Source organism: Cryptotermes secundus, unplaced genomic scaffold (assembly GCF_002891405.2).
Source record: "Cryptotermes secundus unplaced genomic scaffold, Csec_1.0 scaffold407, whole genome shotgun sequence".
In the NCBI taxonomy this organism is placed as follows: domain Eukaryota; kingdom Metazoa; phylum Arthropoda; class Insecta; order Blattodea; family Kalotermitidae; genus Cryptotermes; species Cryptotermes secundus.
The window spans coordinates 140990-163612 of NW_019741981.1; the positions used below are offsets into that span (position 1 = coordinate 140990).

The following is a 22623-nucleotide window of genomic DNA, read 5'->3' on the forward strand; positions in this document are numbered from 1 at the left end:
GTATGATGCGTAACAACTTTGATGTTATAATGCTATAATATTCTCTATTATCAGGTATGAAAACACCAGATGACTTAAAGAAGGTTATAAATACTCCTGCATTCTGTTTCTGTGATGTCTGTGTTAGTGTACAAATTAGAAAACACAATCAAATATACCAACAGATTTATTGCTACCCACCTTTAACCAGCATCTGCATATTCATGGCCATGTACACACACATGCATCTATATATATAATGTTCATTTCATATTTGAAATACCGAAATTATTCAATTAAATAAAAAGTAAAAAAAAGTAAAGCTATCCCTGTAACAGGCTATGAAGACCTGTAGGGTTGTGAGACGTTGAGGGTCCCACATTATCTAGACAATCAGCTCAAGGATGGTGGTAAGGTTGTCAGCCTTACGCGCCGGCCGCGCTTCACTCCCCAGGAAAATTATTTAATTAATTTCTGGTACTCATTTCTCTTAGAGGCTGAGTAAATCCCAGGGACTAGTGCGGCCAGAAGGATTAGGTAAACTGAAAAAAAATGCAATGACCTCATTGGGACTTGAACCCGCGATCATCTGGCTTGTAGCATAGTACCTTAACCACTACGTTACCGCATACCCACAAAAAAATATGTACAAGTATTAATACTATGTTAAACTAGGCTGGAGAAAGGTGGTTCATGTTCTGGATCTTAAAGACACTGGATGCGAAATTGCGGACTGAATGCCTATGGTCAAAGATATGTGATGGACTCCTGTGAATGCACTTATGTACTTTAAGATCCCATAACAAGTAGGATAATTTTTGACCAGCTGAGCAACTATAGTCTTTTCAAGAGGGTATTTCTTTATGGAGTCAGTTAATAAAAGTAGGTTATTTTAGTTTAGTAAGCCCTCTAAAATTCAAGCACCTTATTACATTACAGTAAGTATTTAATTTAACATCAGGGTTTTAATAGTAGCCAGGTCCTAGCACCAATATTTTTTACTTTCACACATTTATGAAATAGTGTAAAATACATAATCTTTAGAAAAATTTTAATCCTTATGTTGTGTATGGTATTTTGGATGACATGATATGGAAAATAAATTCTGATTTCTAGTTTACCTGGAATATCAGCAAATATCCCCAATGACACATTTGCATGCAAATAATTTAGTTTTACTACAATAAATATGGTTATTATTAATGCATCTATTTACTATGTGTTTTAAATCTGTGACAGCCTATTAAGAAATTTGTTATGTATTTGTTCAAAAAAATTGTGGTATTGCAATTCTTAACACAAATGATGACATGTCTGAAGTAATGTCTTTTCAAATGAAGTAAAACCTGGCTCAGTGGTTGTTTGAAAATGCCAAGTATTATAGGTAAGATATTATCCTTTTGCATGTTGGAAGTGAGGAATAATTATAGAATACACCACATATGCTCCTTGAAGTAACAGCACTCACACACCACATGAAACAAAATTTACATAATACGTGTATATCACTACAGTAATAGGCAAATGCTCTTGGTTAATTTAGCACCATTTTGTATTAGCATGCCTCTTATTTACTCAAACTAAACACTTCTTTCAATAGTCCTGATATACCAACTACTGTAGCAGAAGATAAAGTTCGAGGAATATGAAGTTGTGGATTGTATAACTGTTAAATTTTAGGACAAATTAGTTTCCATATTCTTTCAGTTCTTGAAAGATTGCAACTAACAGTACAGTATTCAATACTCTAATACTGAATCATGGTATATATTAGGACATTTAATATTTTGTGACTTGATCTTCTTTTGAGTTGTGTTTAAAATTGTCATTCCAACAAAATTTATGCACAGGAACCTATTTTAAAGTTTCATACAATATTCCATTATTATATATTATAACATTTGGAAGTCTAATGTGTGAGGATTTAAGTTAGAATGTGACATTTATATGGTTCAATGCAGAGAAATGACCATTTATTTGTATGTTACAGAAAGAACTGTAAAGAATTAAATTACAGTGAAAACATTAATGTGTCTTGATAATTTCACTGTTAGTAAAGACTACATTTTCACTAACTGAAAGGTCCACACAAAACCATTCTACATTGGCCATAAACTATGGTGAGGATAATTACAATCATAATATTAACTCATGTAATACTTCAGGATCAATATCTATAATCATAATTACCCTCTTCAAGTTCCTAATGCATATGCAGACACTGCTCAATTAATGTGACAGCTGTGTTTGAAAAAAGTGTATGAGGGTGGAACTGCAAAAAATGAATTACAGGGAAATACTGTACTGAAGATATCCTTATACTCTTAAAGAGTGACAGTAGTAGAATCTCAGAAGAGTTTTGTGACCAGGACAAATTTTTCCTTCTCTCCTGGCATTCTTCCCTTGCCACCCACATAATTCCCTGCTTTGTAGTCTTCCAAACTCTCTTGATTGACCAGCAAACAATTCACATTAAAGCAGCTGTTATTAATTAAATGCAGTTGAAAATAGTTGAGCATATTAAAATGAAATAAAATGTTTAATTTTTATATAACAAGGAGTACCTGGATATGAAACAAATACAAAAAAGGAACTACTTCACAGATTAGGATGCAATGACAAGTTTCTAAGGATAAGGATGGTGTACATTACCAGTCTTGATAACATTTTTTTTATTCATGGGGTGGAGTGAGACTGAGTCTTTTGATACTGAGGCCATAAATGGGCCTATTTCACTAGTCCCATAAGGCAGATGAGAGAACAGAGCACCGGTGGAATGATACTTGATAAGGAAAACTGAAGGACTTATAAAAGAAATTTGTATCTTAGCCACTTTTTTATTACAAACTACATATGGACTGTCCTGGAATTCAACATAGGCTTCTGTGATGAAAAGTCAGTGACTAACCGCCTGAACAATGACATGGCAGTAGAAATATCAGGAACTTACTATAAGACATACATTAAGAATGATGAAACATTCCTTTTATTCTGTAGATGAATTTATGTCTTTTGATTCATCAAGTGTGTAAATGTAATATGTAGCTGATTAATTTGTTGTATTTGTGTAAAGACAATGAAATTAATGCTAACTAGATCTACATAATATTATTCAGATGACAAACCCCCTATATTAGGGTGGTACAGTGTATACTGTAAAGATATGCAGGAGAATTAGATGTAAAACTGACAATTTCCTTATCCAAATGGTTGTAATACCTGTATGTATGGATTGCTGAATGATAATAAAATGATAAAATGAAAATGATAATCTGTTAGTAGGAAAAACTGATTTGTTTGCCATTTCAGTTAAGTGTAGTTGAGATTTAACATAAACTAACCATTCTTTACCAAATATGCATTTCAGACAGATCTCCAGACTTGCTTGTTCTGTCTGACAGTTTTTTTTATTGTCAGTGTTATTCTATGAGTAACTGAGCATATTGAGAAAGCTGCCTCAGTTGGTATCAATTCTGACTTGTAATTATGAGGTACCACGTTAGAATCTCGGTCAGAACACTAACTACCCTGGCTAAGGTTTTCGTGGTTTTTCTCAGTCCATCCAGACAAATCCCAGGATATCTTGAAATAGGCCATGACAACTTCCTTCCAGTTCCTTTCAAATTCATCATTCATTAATCAACTCATGATTTGACACTATATATTCTGAGCTACCCACTACATTGCTAAATAGACCACAATAAAAATAGAGAATACCAAATATACTGCCAACACAGAACTATAGGGTGATAAGTAAAAGGCTTACAGGCTATAAGGGGTATAGTACTAATTTAAATGAGTAAAACAGTCCAGAAACCAGTGTCTGTTGAAGTATGGGTTACGTTCATAGTGATCTCTACAGTAGATGCTCTTTGTGGTTCCCATATATTTCAATGCAACTTTCAGCTCTTTACCTCACAGAGGTACTCACTCTGCCAAAAATTCCTGGTTACATTCAATCTCCTGACAGGCAGGCTCTACTCATCACTGTAATACCTTAAGTCACTGATGGGTGCTGAATAAACAAAAGTCTTTAGGTCTCACAACAGCCAAAATCAAGAGGATTAAGGTTAAGGGATCATGCAGGCCAGTTTACTGGGCCTCCACATCATATCCACTGTCCACAGAAAGCCTAGTTCAGTGACTGATAATGCATAGAAAATGAGGTGGTGCCATATCATAAATGAACCATATGTGTTGTTGCTGATGAAGAGAAAAATATTTAAAGAATACTGGTATATCATTCTTCAAAAATCGATGGTACACTGTACCTATTAATCTGGTAGGCAAGACAACTGGTCATAAGAGTTGATCACCTAAGATGCCAGGCCAGACACCTACCCCCCCATATCTCAGCTGACACTGATTTCTGGACTTCTGTTTGACTGGAACTCCTTTGCTCATATAAGTGAGTATTATATCCCCTTAAAGCCTGCTGTACTCTTTTTTTTAACACACTGTACAAGATCACCTTGATATCTTCAGTCTTTAGAACAGATGAAAAAAATTACATTTGAGAACTATTAGAATGTAAGAAAATATATATAAAAGTTTTTATAAAAAGGATTAGGTGCATTGCTGAGTGCGTATTAATTGATAAATAAATGGAGTTTCACAAAGTAAACTTGTTACAAAATCACGTATTTATTGCAAGGAATAATGGAAGAAGATATTCAATATGTTAATGCACATTTTATTCATATATCAGGGCAACAATTTTAACCCAATAGAAAACTGATTCTGGGAAACACAGTCATATCAGTGTATTTAATGGAAGAAATTAAAGATGTTATACATTGGTGTTAAATAATCTTTGCCTTTGACACAGAATTAAGAAACTCTGTCAGCAGCTTCTGCAAATAATCAAATACATAGATAAATCTCTCATTATGAGAAGCTGAGGTAGAACTTTTCAATAAAAATAAGCATTGGATATAATGGTAGTTTATGGACACTCTATCTTGTTATGATAGTGACCTCTGTGTAGCATTCTCTGCTACTGTTATATTAAAGAAAAAGATAATTCCAAATGTACAGCAGATTTCTATACTTTGAAACAAAATGCACATATAAATACCCTTACTTTCAATGTATTGCTAATAATTATGATTCTAGCAACTGAATGAAGGTGGAGTGAATCAATTCACTGTCTAGTTTTTATATTATCTGAAGTTATTGTTTCAATTACAGATGTCATATAGCACTGAACATGATGATAATATGATGATGAATGGCAAGCATTAGTGATTAAGAATTTTGAAGAAGGCAGTCATGGCCTATTTCAAAGTACTTGTATTATCCTAGAATTTGCCAAAATTGATTGATAAAAACCATGATAAATCTCACAGAGAATAGTTGGTTCCCAAGGGATCCAAACAGGATACATTTAAAAAATGGACATAGGCTATCACAGCTACGAGTACACCATTATGCTTGGCGGTGGATTGGACATAGCTACTAACAGCCATGACATTAAACACTGATATCTTGTGCAGCATGGAAATTAACTTCTCAAAGAGCTTAATTGTAGGCATATTCATGTATGGTTTGTCTGTTCTCTAGGGGGACCTTACTTTAGCCAAACAAAGATATTATTTCATGTAATGCAGTCAGTAAAGTGACTGGATGACCAAGGTTTAATTTTTGACAGCAAGTACTGAGGTCCAGAATGTACATAATATGCTTATATGGCATGGTGTATAGACACAAAGACAGCTTTATCTCAGCTTACAGCACTTTGTTTCATGCAGATTTATCACGAAAAAGAAAATCAGAGAGGCAAATAGTGGGATAGAGTTATATGATTAAATTTACACCGGTCAAAACCCTAGTTTATTATGTGGTATGCTAGTATTAGAGTAATAACTTTTGGAAATTACAGGTCCTACATGTAGCCCAGGATGACATTTATCATACTGATTAATTTTATATTTTACTGGTGTGTTTTGCTTTCCTTCAATCTTAGCTTACATTTCTTCATACATATACAAACATATCCCTTCAGTTATAAATTATGGAGGTCAGAAATCACTAAAAGAAATACACTACAAATATGTGATATGCAGACATCATCTGAAGAGAAATAGAAAATATTTTCCAGCAAAATAAATGGAAAATTTGACATTATGTTTTCATCAGTTTTCTGTTGATCCTCCCTGGTAAGTGCCATACACTTTCCTTATCCAAATCATTCAGCCTGGTTACCTTTAGTATTTTTATGCAGAACATATATTTAATATATTCAGAGCAATGTGATTGGTCACTCAGTCATTTACTGGTATTGTTTTAAGTGTATAATCCTTATAGCATTGGATAGTAAGATAATCATGAATGATTAGTTGGATAAATGTTGAGGGAAGTGCTCATGACCTACTATAAGGTTCTACCCATAAAAGCCTCCAGTTAGGATGGCTGGTCTCTGGGTCAATTTCTGAACCTGAGGTTTCCCAAATATTAACCACTCAATTATGTCTCTTAATCACAACTTACAAAAACTACACAAACTAAATTCTCCTACATGTAAAATTCATAAATAACATATAAGATATCAATTGCAATACCTCATAATATGAACAAAGGTGTACTGCAGTCAAAACTTGACTTATCCTAGCAAGGATGGGATTTTTACTTGTTGGGTCTTTTCTACCTCACCTCAGCCACACAGGAATGGGATCATAATTATTTTGAAGTTTTTGTATAGGAATAGGATTCATCTAAGTTTTCCCCTCTTCTGGAAAGGCTATAAATGAAAATAGTATAAATGGCTCAACTTCACATGCCACACTATCACTTTACATTATTTATGGTGTAAGTGCTTTGTGATATAATAATTATCTGGTTATAACACCACTGTGATTTCAAATACAATACTAACAGTATATAGGGAAAATTATCATTTGAACTGAAAACTGTACCAAATTTGTGTACATATGCATACATGGTCTGTAAGTTTATATTAATAAAGTCAAGAGCAATGTTACATCAGTATACTGTATAAAACAACAATAACTCTATTGACAGCTTACAGAAAAGAAAGAACATCTTTAGAATAAGAAATATCTCCCTGATTAGGAAGTACATTTTTAATGACTATAGTGTTAAATATCAATTCATGAAACCAGTCCAAAATAACATGAGGATAACAGATTGACAACTTCAGAGACTTTCTGTCACATGATCTGCACTGAACCATCGAAATAACAAGATTCTGTTAATATTAACATGTGGTCTAGGTTGGAAGTTATATTCGACATAGTTTGTTAATTTTTGTTTTCTATTTTTCCTGGATGATACTGAAGATATATTAATTATGGCAGTGATGTTGCATATGAACCCGGCTACGTAAGCAGGTAATTTACACACTATCTTCTTCAAATTCCCACCAAACACAAAGCATTTTTAAACACGAATCTAATAATAGAAGATGAAACAACTTTCAGGTCATTGACAGTGTATGGTTACCATATTCTCTTCTTTGCTTAAGTTCTGCAGAGCAAACTTATAAAGTCTTCTTACTAGACTCATTTGCACAGTAGGCATGAAATAAATTAGTCTGGTTTTATTTCTCTGAAAATTTTATTATGAGGGCTATTTGGAAAGTAACCTCCATTTATTTTAGTTAACTAATGTAGGAGTGGGGTAAGCTCATGCACGTGAGGTAGCGTCATATGATTCATTGCCTTGTAAACTGGTAACCTAGTGTTTGGTCTTGTCTCTGCAGAGTGAGTTATGATGTGTCCTGTGACTGATACTTCTGCCAGCTGCGAAATTCGCGCTTTTATCTGCTTTCTTCGTGCTAAAAAAATAAGAACTGGGTAAATCAATCATGAATTGTGAGTGGTTTATGGCCAAAATTTGATCAGTCAAGGAACTGTAAGACAATGACATAGAAGGTTAAAAGATGAGTGAACAGATGTTAATGATGAAGAGTGAAGCATTCAACCATTTGTAGTGAGCGATGATCTTTTTCAAAGTGTTAACCAAAAATCGGTCAAAGAAGGCAGTTTACAATTTCAGAACTTCTGTGTGAATTTCCACAAATTTCAAGTACTATTCTCTGTGAGATTATCACAGTTAGTCTAGGCTATCACAAGTTTTGTGCAAGATGGGACCAGAAAATGCTCACAGTTGCGTACAAAACGCAGAGAATGGCATCATCTTTGACTTCTTTAGAACAATACCACAATGATGGTGATGAATTTCTCAGTCACATCATACAAGTAGCAGGTGATGAAACCTTGGTTTCATTCGTGAATATTGAAACTAAGGAGCCGTCAAAGCTGTGGATACACACACATTCACCAAACAAGCTGAAAAATTTAAACAAATTTGTCTGCCAGAAAGCTGATGGCAACTGTTTTCTGCAACAGGAAAGGGGTGATGATGGTGGAATTCATGCAACAAGGGACCACAATAAAGTCAGAGGTGTATTGCGAAACACTAAACAAACTGCATAGAGCCATTCAGAACAAAAGGCATGGAATGCTGACATCCAGTGTAGTGCTGCTCTATGACAATGTGTGTCTGCATACAGCTACATGCACTCAACCACTGCTGGAGCATTTCAACTGTGAGTTGTTTGACCACTCTCCTTACAGCCCTGATCTTGCTCCCATTGACTACCACCTGTTTACTTGTACCAACCTGAAAAACTAGTTGTGATCACATCATTTAAACAATAATTAATAGCTCATGGAAGATGTCAAAATGTGGCAAAGCTCACAGGATGCAGACTTATTTAACATAGGCATACAAAAACTTAATCCCCAACATGATAAGTGCCTCAGTTCTGACAGTAACTATGTTGAGAAGTAGCTTAAGTATGTATGTATGTATCTGTTGTGCATAATATTCTTTTTCTCCCTATTGCTTGTTTTGTTAACAGCTTACTGGAGGTTACTTTCTGAATGGTCTTCATATTATAACAGTTCTAAGTGCATTTAAATTAGCTGCAGACTTTATGAATCTATCATAACATGTTTGCAAATATCAAGGTGAAATATTTCTTTCATTGTAGACGAAATAACACAAAATATCCTCAAATTATCCATAGTTATAAAGTAACATATATATAAATATATGCATAAATTGAACTATGAGCAGAAAGAACCATTGACTGACAAACACTTTGATTTTATTACAAACAATTTTGAATTTTCAATTTATTTTAAGTTTCCAACTTCCAGAGCACATTTATGAAACACATAAGACACATAAGATGGTGTATTAAAAGTGCAACAGATACAAGTAGCTGAAAGGAGAACTGAAAGGGACATTTTTTAATCTGCATTACCTAGTCCTTTCTTAAGAGTCAGAACACCAGCCTTATATTCAACTACAGTCTCGCAGCTCATAGACATGCATAGGCATGGATAGTAAATTCATAGTGTATGGAGTTATGGTTTAAGAGTCTTTCCCACTTGTTTTACTTAAAGCATAAGACACACTGCAGCAACTTTTTTACAATCACTGAATTTAGTTAATTTAATTTAAATGTTAAGAGATAAAACTGAAAGACTGATGACATGAATTCCTCAGAAAGCTATAAGGAAAGGATGTGGAAATACAGTACAAGATTTGCTAGAATTTTGCATAATGGAAAACTCACTGATTTCTGCAAGTGTAAAAAATACCTAATATTCATAAGATAGTAAAATCTAGAAATCTATGGCAGCTTGGGTATTTAGCAAAGATGGTAAAACAGAATATCTATGGGGAAGTCTCTGGTAAATGATTACTTGGAAGACAGAGAAGGAAGTGGAAAGTGGATGGAACTCTTGTCCAATAGTATTCTTTTATATTAGCAATGTTGAATCTTTGGCTTATATTATTCAAGAATCAGTTATATTTTGTAAGAAAAGAATATTTTCTTAGTGTCAGTCTCTTTCTTTTGAGAGCCATGGTAACTCAGTAAATATAGTGACTGCACTGTGGGATGGATGACCAGTGTTCAATTCTTGTAAGAGGAAGGGATTTTTCTCTTTGCCACCATGTTCAGATCATCTCTAGAGTCCACCCAGTCTATCAAATAGATACTAGGAACTCTTTTTCAAGGGATAAGGCAGTCAGGGCATGAAGCTGACTACTCAGCTGCAACTAATACCGAGGTTAAGAATGCAATGAGATACACCCCACTCTTTTATATTGTGTGGTTCTTAAGCACACTGACTTTACTTTTCCTTTTACTGTCTTTATTGCTATCAATAAAATATTTGGAAACTTTAACTTGATTGTATTCAGCAGTAAGAGCACTGCACTGCACAGACAGTTGTGTTTCATTCAGAACACACACTAACATTTCAGTTTTACACAGTGGTACTGAGATGTCCTTTGCAAAGTATAATCAGGCAAGGGTAAGAATTTTTCTCTTCTTCACAGTTTCTGGACTGGTTCTGGGGCACAAGTAGCCTCGTATCTGATGGGAACCTGTGACTCTTTTTCCATATGTATATGGCTGGAGTGTGAAGCTGGTCACTCACTTCCACCTAATTCTGAAGTTAAGAATGCATTGACATATACACTGACTTTGTGGCATGATAATTTAGCACAGGTACAACTTTACTTCTCATGAGAAACTCAAGAAAACGATTTTAGAATAATATCTTTATATATAACTGGAAAATGTGCAGTTTAAAATGCATATCAGCTATCAAGTATTACCTTACAGTAGTTCATTATGGCTCATTTATGGTGTATGAGTAAAGACCAGAGGTTAATATTTTGCATTGTATTTGCAATATGAAATGGTAGGTATTGGTGTGCCTATATTCCAGTATAATCTTCTGCTAACCAAAAATTAAGATATGCTTACATTTTTCTATATACTCAGCCAAAGCCTATTGTGCCATGAAATCCATAAGAGATTACAGCTTCCCAATATGCATAGTTCTTTGGAGTAAATGAATCATATAATAACATTACAGTTTAATATAGAATGAAAACCTTTTTCATGACAATACAATTTTGTAAGTACTGTCTATCAAGAAGTATGCATTCAGAAAGGTAACCTACATGACCAGAAATTCCTAGTTGTTTCATCCCAAGCATCTGGATATTTTACTGTCTCACAACTCTATCGTTACACAGCAGTAACCTTTAAGCATTTTGACACTCTCCATAGGATTATCTTCCATCACTTTTCCCACTTTGTCCACTATTCACAATGATGTAATGTTTTATTGCTTAGAATGAATTCTTACTTAATGTATTTCAGCCTGCATTATGTTTAGATCACACGTCACAGATATGCTTCACAGCAACACGCTATTCCTCTAACTTTTCAACAATCTGCAAGTGTACCACCACAACAGTTTACATTAATTCTTTTTGTAACTTTTCAACACAGCTAAAGCCTCTGAAACTTACAAAGTATGTACATAATACTTCTGGGGTACAGATTGTCTGCAAGAGGCTCTGATACTCTTTCCCATATAGGTTTTGTCACTGACCATATAGTGCTGACTGCCTTAAACTGCACGCACTGAATGCCTTCATGTTAAGCTTACATTTGTGCTTTATGCTATGGATATCAACAAATTCTCTACAATGTGCTATGACATTGCAGGTATTTTCCATAACATTATTGCCTACAGTAGTATTTAACAATTTATGCCATATGCTTTAACAACCAGTTCTTTATAGGTAGCTACTGCCTGTCTTCCATTTCCGTATCAAGCTACAAATCCCAACCAAAGTTGTCCAACCCAAGGCACTTCCTTCTATCAATAAGCCCAATGAATTTCCTTTGTTGAAAAATGACTTCAACTATAGCAATTTGTTAGCTGAAGGGTAACAACCCTTTTATTTTTAAATATTTAATTAGAAGTTTTCCACTAGCAACAAAGACCATCTAATCACTTAAGCTATTACATTGCAGATACACATAATAAAAAGCATATTTCTAATATATGAAATGTCTTCAAAATTTGTTCTTATGTACCGGACGTACCACACATCTTAATTTTCCTTACAGTTTCGTTTGCACATCAAACAATCATTTTTCATCTTAATTGATCAATAAACTAAACAAGTTATATTACAAGAGTTACAGGATGAGGTATTTTGTGCACTGATTTGGTGATCTTCTATCTTCATATGATACCTCAAGTATATCACTATGCTGCAACCTCACTTCAACCAGAAATGTCTTACTGCTCATTTTTTCTGGACAATATGTAATCCAAGACAAATTCTTGGTAGTGGCTGTAGATTTTGCTGGTTGTTATGTTGGTAGTTTTATGAAAGCTGTAAATAGTGTGAGAATTTTAGAAAATGAGTAAGCAAAGAAAAATATTCTACCTGAAGGAATGCGATAATGTATAAGAAGGATATATAAATACATATACATGGAGATATTTCAAAGGCCCTACAAATAAATGAACCTGCCAAACAGAAGAGCCTGGTGTTCCTCCCATCATTTCAGACCCACGGAAAATTGGGCAGCTAGCTGAACCAACAAACCTAAAACCTAAGCAGATTAGAACTAAAACACACCAAGATAACAGCAGATGCTGGAAATAATTCCCATTGTTCCACATGCACTCCAGAACCTCTAAATATAATTTATGTTGATGAACTGAAATTCTTCTTGGGAAAACGATTTTATCCAGTTTCTCTTCAGGACATGAGGAATGGAAAGGCTACAGGAGATGATGATGTACCTGGAGATGTGCTTAAGTTACTGGGAGAAGGTGGTTTGAAAACATCGACAAAACTAATAAACACCGTATATGAAACTGGGGAGTGGCCCAACGACTTTACAGAAGTGACAATGTTTGCCTTAAAGAAAAAGACAAAAGCTACAAAATGCAGCGACCATCGCACAATAAGCCCTATTGCACATACAGCAAAGATACTTAAAAGAAGAATCAAAAGGAAAATAGAGGATACACTTGGAGAGGATCAGTTTGGATTTAGAAGAGGAAAAGGAACCAGGGGTGCAATTGGGATGATGAGAATTATAGCAGAACGAACTTTGGAGATAGATGAAGAACTGTGTGCTTGCTTTATAGACTGGCAGAAGGCATTTGACCATGTAAATTGGACCAAATTAATGCAGATCCTAAAGGAAACAGGTATTGATTGGCGCGAAAGAAGATTGATTAGTAAATTGTACATGGATCAGAAAGTTAGAGTGTGACTGGACAGACGGGAGACAAGAAGTGTGAAGATTGGAAGAGGAGTTCGACAAGGATGCTGTTTATCACCAATTTTGTTCAGCTTGTACAGCGAATGCCTTACCAAAGAAGCTCTGGACAGTCTTGGAGACTTCAAATTAGGAGGGCAAATTATTCAGACTGTGAAATATGCAGATGACCTTGTGTTAATGGCTAAGGAAGAAACTGTGCTACAGGGCATGATTGATAGACTAATTGAAATTGGAAGGTGCTATGGCATGGAAATGAATGTGGAGGAAACAAAAGTAATGAAAATTTCGAGACAACCAACCCCAGTCACAATAAAGATAGACCAAAAACAACTGGAGAATGTGAAATGTTTTAAATATTTGGGTAGCTTGTTAACAGATGATGGAAGGTGTACTTGTGAAATTAAATCCAGGATTGCCATGGCAAAAGCTGCATTTAGCAGAGAGGAATCTTTTTTTACCAGCAAATTGGACTTAAATTTGAGAAAGAAACTAGTGAAATGCTACATTTGGAGCATTGCTTTGTATGGGGCTGAAACTTGGACACTTAGGGCAGTAGATCAGAAACACCTGGAAAGCTTCGAAATGTGGTGTTGGAGAAGGATGGAGAAGATCAGTTGGACCGATTATGTGAGAAATGAAGAAGTGTTCATTAGAGTCACTGAGCAGAGGAATATCCTACACGAAATAAGAAAACGGAAGGCTAATTGGATTGGTCATATCTTACGTGGTAACTGCCTTCTAAAAGAAGTTATTGAAGGAAAGATGGCGGCGGATAGAAGTGACCAGAAGACGAGGAAGAAGACGTAAGAAGATGCTGGATGACCTTGGGGACAGAAGAGGATATTTTCATTTGAAGGAGAAAGCTCTAGATCGCATCAAGTGGAGGAACTGTTTTGGAAGAGACTGTGGACCTGTGGTCTTGACAGATTACAGATGAATGAATGAATAGTAAAGACCCTGATTGCCTTCATTTATAGTTCTCCCATGTAACATTGTAACAACCTCATATTCATTGTTCCATGTGACAGTCTGGCACAGGAAACACTATGTATGACTGAGTGAACGTTTACTGTGCAGGTCAAGTACTGTACCATAGTGGGAGTTAAAGAAACATGAGTGGGATGTAAGATCACTTCAAAGTAGCTGTCCAATTATTTGCTGGGGCACTACAAAAAGTCTCTCTGTAAATATATACAGAGTGGTTCCAATTTTTTTATCTCAATGTAAGGTTATCCCCCATTTAATTGCATTTAATTATCCCAGGTCAATCCAAATATTACTATCCCCTTCCGCATTTGATGATTTTCTCGGTGTACTGTTCAAATCCACTGCTCCCCAGGAATAGAAAATTCAAATGGGGTTTCTGTTATAAAAGGAATACCTAAAGAGTTTGGAAGTACAAATGAAAAGCGTAAGATCTAAAGGATGATCAAGGCTGAGATGGTTTACCCAGATAACTGGTAGTATTGTTAGCAGAAGAAACATATGACCTATGTATGAAGTGTAAACCTGTAGCATGACAATGATATGTTGAGATATTTCTTCCATCAACTCAACTCCAAGTGGAAAAAATGCTATAAGAAAGCAAAACGTTCAGGCAGGACATCCCAGAGGCATTAAGTAATTATGCTAGATTTGATGTTCTTGCAGTAGAGTAGTATTACATTATACCATGTAATCTGCTAAAGTTCACCAATATTTTGGAGAAAACTGGTGAGATTTTATCAGACCACACAGTATCACGCTGCAGATGGTAACATTAGTTCTTATTATTTGATTACTCTATAATGAGTTTCATGTTGGGGAAAGACGGCAATATGAAAAATGATTACTCTCATTCTTTTCAATCAAAGAAAAGTGCTTTGATTTCTGAGAGATTCTAGAAGCATGGACTAAATCTTGTCATAAAAAGAGTATGGTTCAAAGTACTCACAGTTGTCATAGCTTTCATTCTTCCTCTTCATCATTGCTGGTGGTCTGGACATCATCATCCATGCCCATCCTTCTTCTGTCTTCTTCATCTTCATCATCTTCTCCATCCTCTTCTTTCTCTTCATCACTAGCTTCACCATCAGCTTCCCTTGCTGTTGCTTCTTTTCGTGAATCCTCTGTTGTGGTTGATGATGTTGGTGTTTGAATCTGCTGCTGTAAGTCATCTGCTGTCCCGTTATGGACAAGTTCTGTCGCTGCTGATGACAGCAAACCATTTGCTCCCTGTAGCATGCCATTGCCTGCACTTGTTGTTGATGGCAGAGGTTTCTGCTGGCCTCCAATAGACTTTCTCAGGGTAGCTGTATGTTGCTGCAGAGTCAGTCCCACTGTAACTGCAGTTGTTGATTTTACAAGAGGCTTCTTAACTTCCTCAGTTTCTGGAGAGGGAGATGGTGAAGATTCTTCACTTGTTGGTGAGTCGGGTGATGATACCACTACCACCTGTTCATAAGTCAGAAATATTTAAGCAAAATTCCAATCTTGTCTTTTGGAGTCAGAGTTAGGATGATGAAATATACATGTCCTCTTTTATCTTCATTGTAGCTATTACATCTGGATCTAAGGAAAGGCTACTACTTATCCCAGAAAACTCAGTAAAAACATTATAACAATAACAATAGGAGGAAATGCCACAATCAGATTTGTCTTAGGACAGTTTTAAGTTTAATACTTTCCTGGATGACAAAAAGAAAGGTTAAAAATGAACGTAACTACTAATTTGATTGAAACTGATGCATATTCTATGTATAAAACATCTACTCAGTTCAGTACACAGAAATATGTTTTCCATTTTGAAAGTTAAAAAGAGTCATTTTATCTATAATTCAATTATTAATAATTATTCTTATATCCTCCTGTTCAAGTTACTGAGACAACCTTTGTCTGTCATATAACTTACAATCTTGTTTGCCGTCTATAATGCAACAATATTAAATTAACAACATTAATTCATTAAATATACCATTGGGACATTAAAGCAGCCGCAGTATATAAGATAAGAAGAAAATCATCCTATCACATCAGGATTCTAAAATGTTAATGACAACAACAATGATGTGCCTTAATGAATACCATTTCACAAAGTGCACAGTGCAGTATACTCCTTTGAAAACAATATTGTGACATGTTGACCCCCACCTCCCCAGCGGTACGTGGNGGGATATCGCGGTCGCTAGGCAACGCGAGTCAACAGCGGCGACGTTACGATAGTAACAGCGATTACCTCCGCTAGCGTTACATAGCAACACAGCGCCAGGCAAAGAGGGTGCCTATTACGTGGCCGTTTTCCCGTATTGTCCGATCGAGGCTACATAGGGAGAAGCGAAGGCTATTCACAGCGAGTTCTAGTGTGGCTACCGCAGAGTTGTACTGTGACAGCCGCCAAGTCGAGACGTAAAGTCAGCCAGTCAGTTGTATTCTGGCATTTGGAGTGTACTAATTGTGATACTGCAGATAGCAGTAATCGTAAATCTGTAATTTGGGTGATTGTATGAGCGAATGTGAAATAAAATTCGCTACATCGAATACATCGAGAATTTATTTGTCGCGATATACGCCCGATACGTGACAGTAATTATTTGCNTGCCTGAAGATGGCCCTATGTGACTGAAAGATGTAGCATAAACACTGAATGAACATATGTAGGTTATCCAGAAAGTAAGTTCTGATAGGGTATTAAAAAAAAAAGAATTTATTTCCAAACCATTTATATTGCCGTTTGATTACATATCATACGCTATTTTTCAACACAGTTTCTACCATTGTTGAGGCACTTTTCATAGCCGGGCACAAGTTCTTGTATCCCTGCATTGTAGAACGATGCCGCCTGCGATGAAAACCACATGTTAACGGCTTCTTTGGCCTCATTGTTGTCATGGAACTGATGGCCACCAAGGAAAGTTTTCAGATGCAGGAACACATGAAAATCACTTGGTGCTAAGTCTGTGCTGTAAAGGGGATGATCAGATTGTTCCCAGCCAAATGTCATGATGAGATCTTGCGTTCCAGCAGTAGTGTGGGGGCAGGCATTGTCATGAAGCATCACAACACTCCAACTAAGCATGCCATGTCACTTGTTCTGGATCGCACAATGCAGTTACTTAAGTGTGTCGCAATAAACACCTGTGTTGATTGTTAAGCCTTGAGGCAAGAATTCCACAAGCAGAATGCTTTTTCTGTTCAAAAACACTATTCACATGATCTTGTGAGTTGAAATGGTCTGTTTGATTTTTTTCTTTATTGGTGATGATGTGTGCCTCCATTCCATGGACTATTGCTTCGATTCAGAAGTTATGTGTGCACCCATGTCTTGTCCCTTGTGATTATGCAGCTCAAGAAGTCATCATCTTGCTCACTATATCATGTCAGAAAGGTCAACACACTGGCCTGTTGTGTCATTTTGTGTTCATCTGTAAGCATCTTCGGCACCCAACACAAACACAATTTCTGGAAACGAAGTTTATCAAACACAATTTCGTGAAGACGTGACTGAGAAAGTTGTGGAAAATACAGGGAAAGTGACAAAATGGTAAATTGTCTGTTCTGTTGAATTTTCTCTTCCACTGCATACACCAAGCTTTCATTAAACACAGATGGTCGGCCACTCCACAGATCATCATGCACATTTTCATATCCTTCATTAATGTGTCACACCTATCTTCTTACCATTGTATCACTCATGGCATGTTCTCCATACACGTCACAAAGTTGACAATGAATGTCAGCCGGTTTCATGTTTCTTGCATGCAAGAAACGGATTACAGACCGCATTTCACATGGAGCAGGCTTCTCAATTTTCTTGAACATTGTAAACACACAGGTTGGTGTATAAACGCAGTTTGATTGTCTGTGCCTTCCAAAAGGACCAACAAACTCTGCACACATGTGCACCATAGTGACCGCCAGACTGCATTGGCAATATTCGCAAATGGAACTTATTTTGTTGATACGCCTTGTATATTTTAATAATTTTAATGTCATTTTAAACACTTAGTGACTTAAGTGTGAATTAATGTTGTTGCATTACAGACAGAAAGCAAGACTAAGTTATACCTCAATGCAACTTACTTACTTACTTACTTACTTACTTACTTACTCATGGAGCTGAGCCCTTCTGGAGAAGCCACCAATTCAGCAGCTACTCAAGAATTTCCCAGCATTTTATGGAACCTGAAGGTTCATACCGTGTTCACAAGAGCCCTCCACTGGTCCTTATCCTGAGCCAGATCAATCCAATCCATACCATGCCATCTTATCACTCTAAGATCCATTTTAATAATGTCCACCCACCTATGCCTTGGTCTTCCCAGTGGTCTCTTTCCTTATGGCTTTCCCACCGATATCCTATATGCAGTCCTCATCTCCTCAATTCGTACTACATGCCCTGCCCACCTCATCCTCCTTGACTTTGATCGTTCTAATTATACTTGGTGAAGAGTACAAGTTATGAAGCTCAAACCAAGTTCTTTAGCTTAGGTCATTTATCCAAAGAATCCATCCAGGTCTGAGGTTTTGTGTTCATTTTTATAACATAATTATTTTTTACAGTGAGGAGTTGTTAGCCCCACGCCCAACCCCCGACCTGGAGGACCACCCCTTGTCGGCTGTCCGCAACTGCTTATTCAATATATTCACAGCTTCCCTTCAAAAGTGCAGGGTGTCTCCTCCACCCACAACCTGAGGACATGCCATGCAGTGGTGACAAGGGACCCACCTAACATGGACCTCAATGCAACAGGATGCTGAAATATAATATTTTGTCTTTCATGACTTGTGACATGTCAGATTTCAGTAGTCGTCAGCCAGTGGCATACCTAAAAATAACTGAACTACAACCCAGCATAGAACAAAAGACAATTTTCTCTGGCTTGTATGTGAAACAGAAGCAGGAAACTGCCTTTGTCCTCTGTATATATTAGCATGAGCCCACTGCAAGCAGACTTTAGAGTACCTGCTGTTGAGATCCTGCTGGAGATGCGGCTGCTGATTTCCTGCCCCTGGAGACTGGGGAACCCCTTGCTCCATGTCCGAGTTGCCAGGGAACACCTCCCACTGTCGAAGAGGCTGACACCGATGGTGGGAGCGGTTTGCTCACTGGCAAGGATGGAAGGTGAGATGGCTGAGAGGCTGCTGACAGGTGAAGTGAAGGAGAGAAGACCTCCCGAACTGTCTGTGAAAATATGGCCTGATGATCTGGGCTCACTTCTACTCTTGTGTAAATTATAATCTTGACCAGGCAATATTGAAGAGCACTTTATTATACTGTTGTTCTGTTGTGGATATATTTTAACATTTTATTATTTTATTGCAATTTGAAGGAAATATGAATTAGATGTAGGAATAGATATGAAATGGTTTGCTAGCATCACTTGGTTGGTACCTACAATTGAAGAGGAAGAAATGTAGCAAACCTCTGAGATCTCAAAATAAACGTAAACAGGTCCTTGCCTTATAAAGTTTTACATTAATAACACACAATAAATTTTAATATAATAATCAGGTCACATTTTTATGATAAATTTTGTCAATTATTTCCTTCCTTATGCTGATATTTCTTCACGCAGTCATCCATCATTCATTCACTCACTCCATGGAAAACAGTCCATGAGAAACAAATAATTGCTCAGCTAGTCAAGAAACGCCCTACTTTTTATGAAACCAGGTTTGTTACTATGTTCAGAAGATCCCACCATTAGGCCCTATCCATAGGTCACAAGTATTAACCCTCAAGAGGCAGTTCTGGTGCAAATTTGCTACCAGAACTACTTATTTCCTATTGACAAATGCGAAATGGAAGTTCTATAAGACATACTCTTGGTGTTCTAAAGTAGGTTATACTAAGCAAGTTAGTATTGTTTTCAATGTAATCAGTCACTAACATCCTTTTAACGTTTATCAATATGACTGTGTTTACTCTTGGATCAAACTTGCTCTGGCACTGCCATTCATGTGAGTAATTTTATTTAACTAAACAATTTTTTTTTTTTTTTTCACTAAATGTTAATGCCAATACTTCAGCATTTTGTACACTTAAAGGTTATTTGACTACACAAGAATAATTATAGAACACTAGGTGTTTTGTGTGAACTTCTTCTATACAGTTTATTTTTACTAAAAATGTATGTATATAAACTTCAATGTAATGGATATACATGGGTAGATATATGAATTCTGATAGTTGCTCTTTCAGAGACTTTTTGTTTTATAATTTTATGATGACACATGGTTGAGATATTAAATTTTGAACATGGAGCAACAATTATAAAATTAAATGCTGCAGTAACAAATTTAAGTGTTTGGGGAATTTTAATGTCCCACTTCAGGAGAGATAAGAACACAGTAAAATACACCAATTAATGGGTTAAGAAGTGAGGAATATGAAATAATGGCCAAAAGCCAGAATAAAGAAGAGGCGGCCATTGCTAGGCAAGGAAGCGATAAATACGTTTCCTCAGCAATGAATGGATGGCAACATCGAACTATGTGTCTGCATCAAGTTTTGTGTGAAGCTTGGCAAATCCGATACAAAAACTCCTGAAGAACATTCTTTAAGGTGGATAGAGGTTTTTGAATGGCATTAATGTTTCAAGGCCGGTCAAGTGTCAGTTGAAGATGGCGAATATTCAGGGGGACCAAGCACCAGCAAGATGACAGAAAATGTTTATAAATTTTGAGAACTCATCCACGAAGACCGTCGCTGAACAATCCATGAGCTCGCAGACACCATTGGAATCAGTTATGGAGTTTGCTGGGAGATCTTAACAGAAAATTTGAGCATGCTCCACATTGCCCCTTCATCACGACAATCTGCCTACCCACATGTCCCTAAAAACCACAGAGTTTGTGACTAACAACAATATAGTTATCATTCCCCATCCTCCCTACTCACCGGAGTTAGCCCCCCTGTGATTTCGCTTTGTTTCTCAAATTGAAAATGAAACTGAAGGGATTATGTTTTGAAACAATGTTTGACATCCAAAAGGAATTGCAAGTGGCACTCAACAGCATTAAGGAAAATGACTTCCGCGGTTCATTTGAAGATTGAAAAAACAATTGGATCTCTGGCAACCAAAATTGAGTAAGTTAAGCCAGCATTTCTTTTTTGACCTAGTCTGCAAGCTTTCTGATAGAACCTCATACATGCTCCAGAAATATGCTTACCCACTTGCAATGGGTAACTTATGGGAAAACAGTGGCAAGAATAATTTTAGTTTATTTAAATGCATGAAGTTCAAATCAATTCAATTCAATTTGAATCATCTAATATAGGATAATGAAAAAATTATTTAGTACAATTTCTTTGAGATGTAGACAGAAAATCTAAGAATGTATTGCTTTTTTTCACTTATCTTAGCATTTTTAACATTTCCTTAAAATTATGGACAAGGGAACTTTGTCATCTTGTTAGTTCATCTAAGATGTATTCCTGCTGCCAGATCAGATATCATCATTTATAGAACTCTTTTACTTCGATAAGCCAGGCTCTTTTCTTGTTGCACTGATTGAACATTACCTGACTTGGTAGGCCAGATCTCCAGCAGGTATTTGAGCACACTAATAGGCTGACCAAAGTCTAAATCCTTTCCTTCCTCACTCTGCAACATCAGGACTGGACCAAAACAAATGGCGAGGTTTTGCGGGGACATCTTGTTGCGCTCTGACTGTGATACAACTAATGCTAGATGGTCCATCAAGAATATTAATGTGTGCTGAAATCACATAAATCCAAGCACAAAATATAATATGAATAGCATGCCAAAAAGTGGCTCGTATCACAATTAGTCCATTACAGCATCTATTGGTCATTATACTCATATTGGAGACAAAATTGTATCACAATATATGATGCAAATTCTATAAACAAAACGAGTAAGAGATTAAACGCTGCTTGTTTTGTTATTAGATCTGTTAAATCACTTCTAACAATTGATGATTTAAAAATTGTATATTATGCATATGTTTATTCTATTATGACATATGGAATTGCCTTCTGGGGAAATGCTGTAAATAGTAAAAATATTTTTATAGTTCAAAAAAGAATTATAAGAATTATTATGAATGCAAATCCTAAAGCATCTTGTCAAGGATTTTTTAAACGTTTAAATATATTGCCTTTTTATTCCCAATATATATTCTCTTTATTGCTATTGGTAGTGAAAAATATGCATCTATTTGTGATTAACCCTTTGACGCGGTAATTTAAATTCCGCGGCTGCGTCTCCTGCGGTAATATATTCAGCCGGCCATTTAAATTTTGCTCGAAAATGATTTATTCATCATTGTTCTTAAATTCTATGAGATAGGAACATGAAACTTTCACTAAAATGATCTTAAAAGGTGGTTTTATAACCTTACCTTATAATATGAGCGCCCTTTATATCTTCAATGGAAGCAGGTTTTTTAGTATTTGAGCAGTGAATGGTACGCCTTGAAGCATGAAACTTTCACTAAAATGATCTTAAAAGATGGTTTTTATAACCTTACCTTATAATATGAGCGCCCTGTAT

The 22623-nt window shown here is 36.1% G+C and overlaps 1 protein-coding gene across 1 annotated transcript in view; it reads right to left on the bottom strand.

Annotated features, from left to right (window-relative positions):
- Positions 1-3191: 3191 nt before the first annotated feature.
- Positions 3192-22623, bottom strand: part of LOC111872928 (rho GTPase-activating protein 100F) — a 150393-nt gene continuing 130961 nt past the window's right edge. The window contains exons 19-22 of the mRNA XM_033754888.1: positions 21630-21825; positions 19068-19282; positions 15060-15559; positions 3192-12222 (exon numbers count right to left, since the gene is read on the bottom strand). Coding sequence (XP_033610779.1) covers positions 15074-15559; positions 19068-19282; positions 21630-21825 — 897 coding nt within the window. The 3' untranslated portion in view covers positions 3192-12222; positions 15060-15073. The remainder of the gene's footprint in view (positions 12223-15059; positions 15560-19067; positions 19283-21629; positions 21826-22623) is intronic.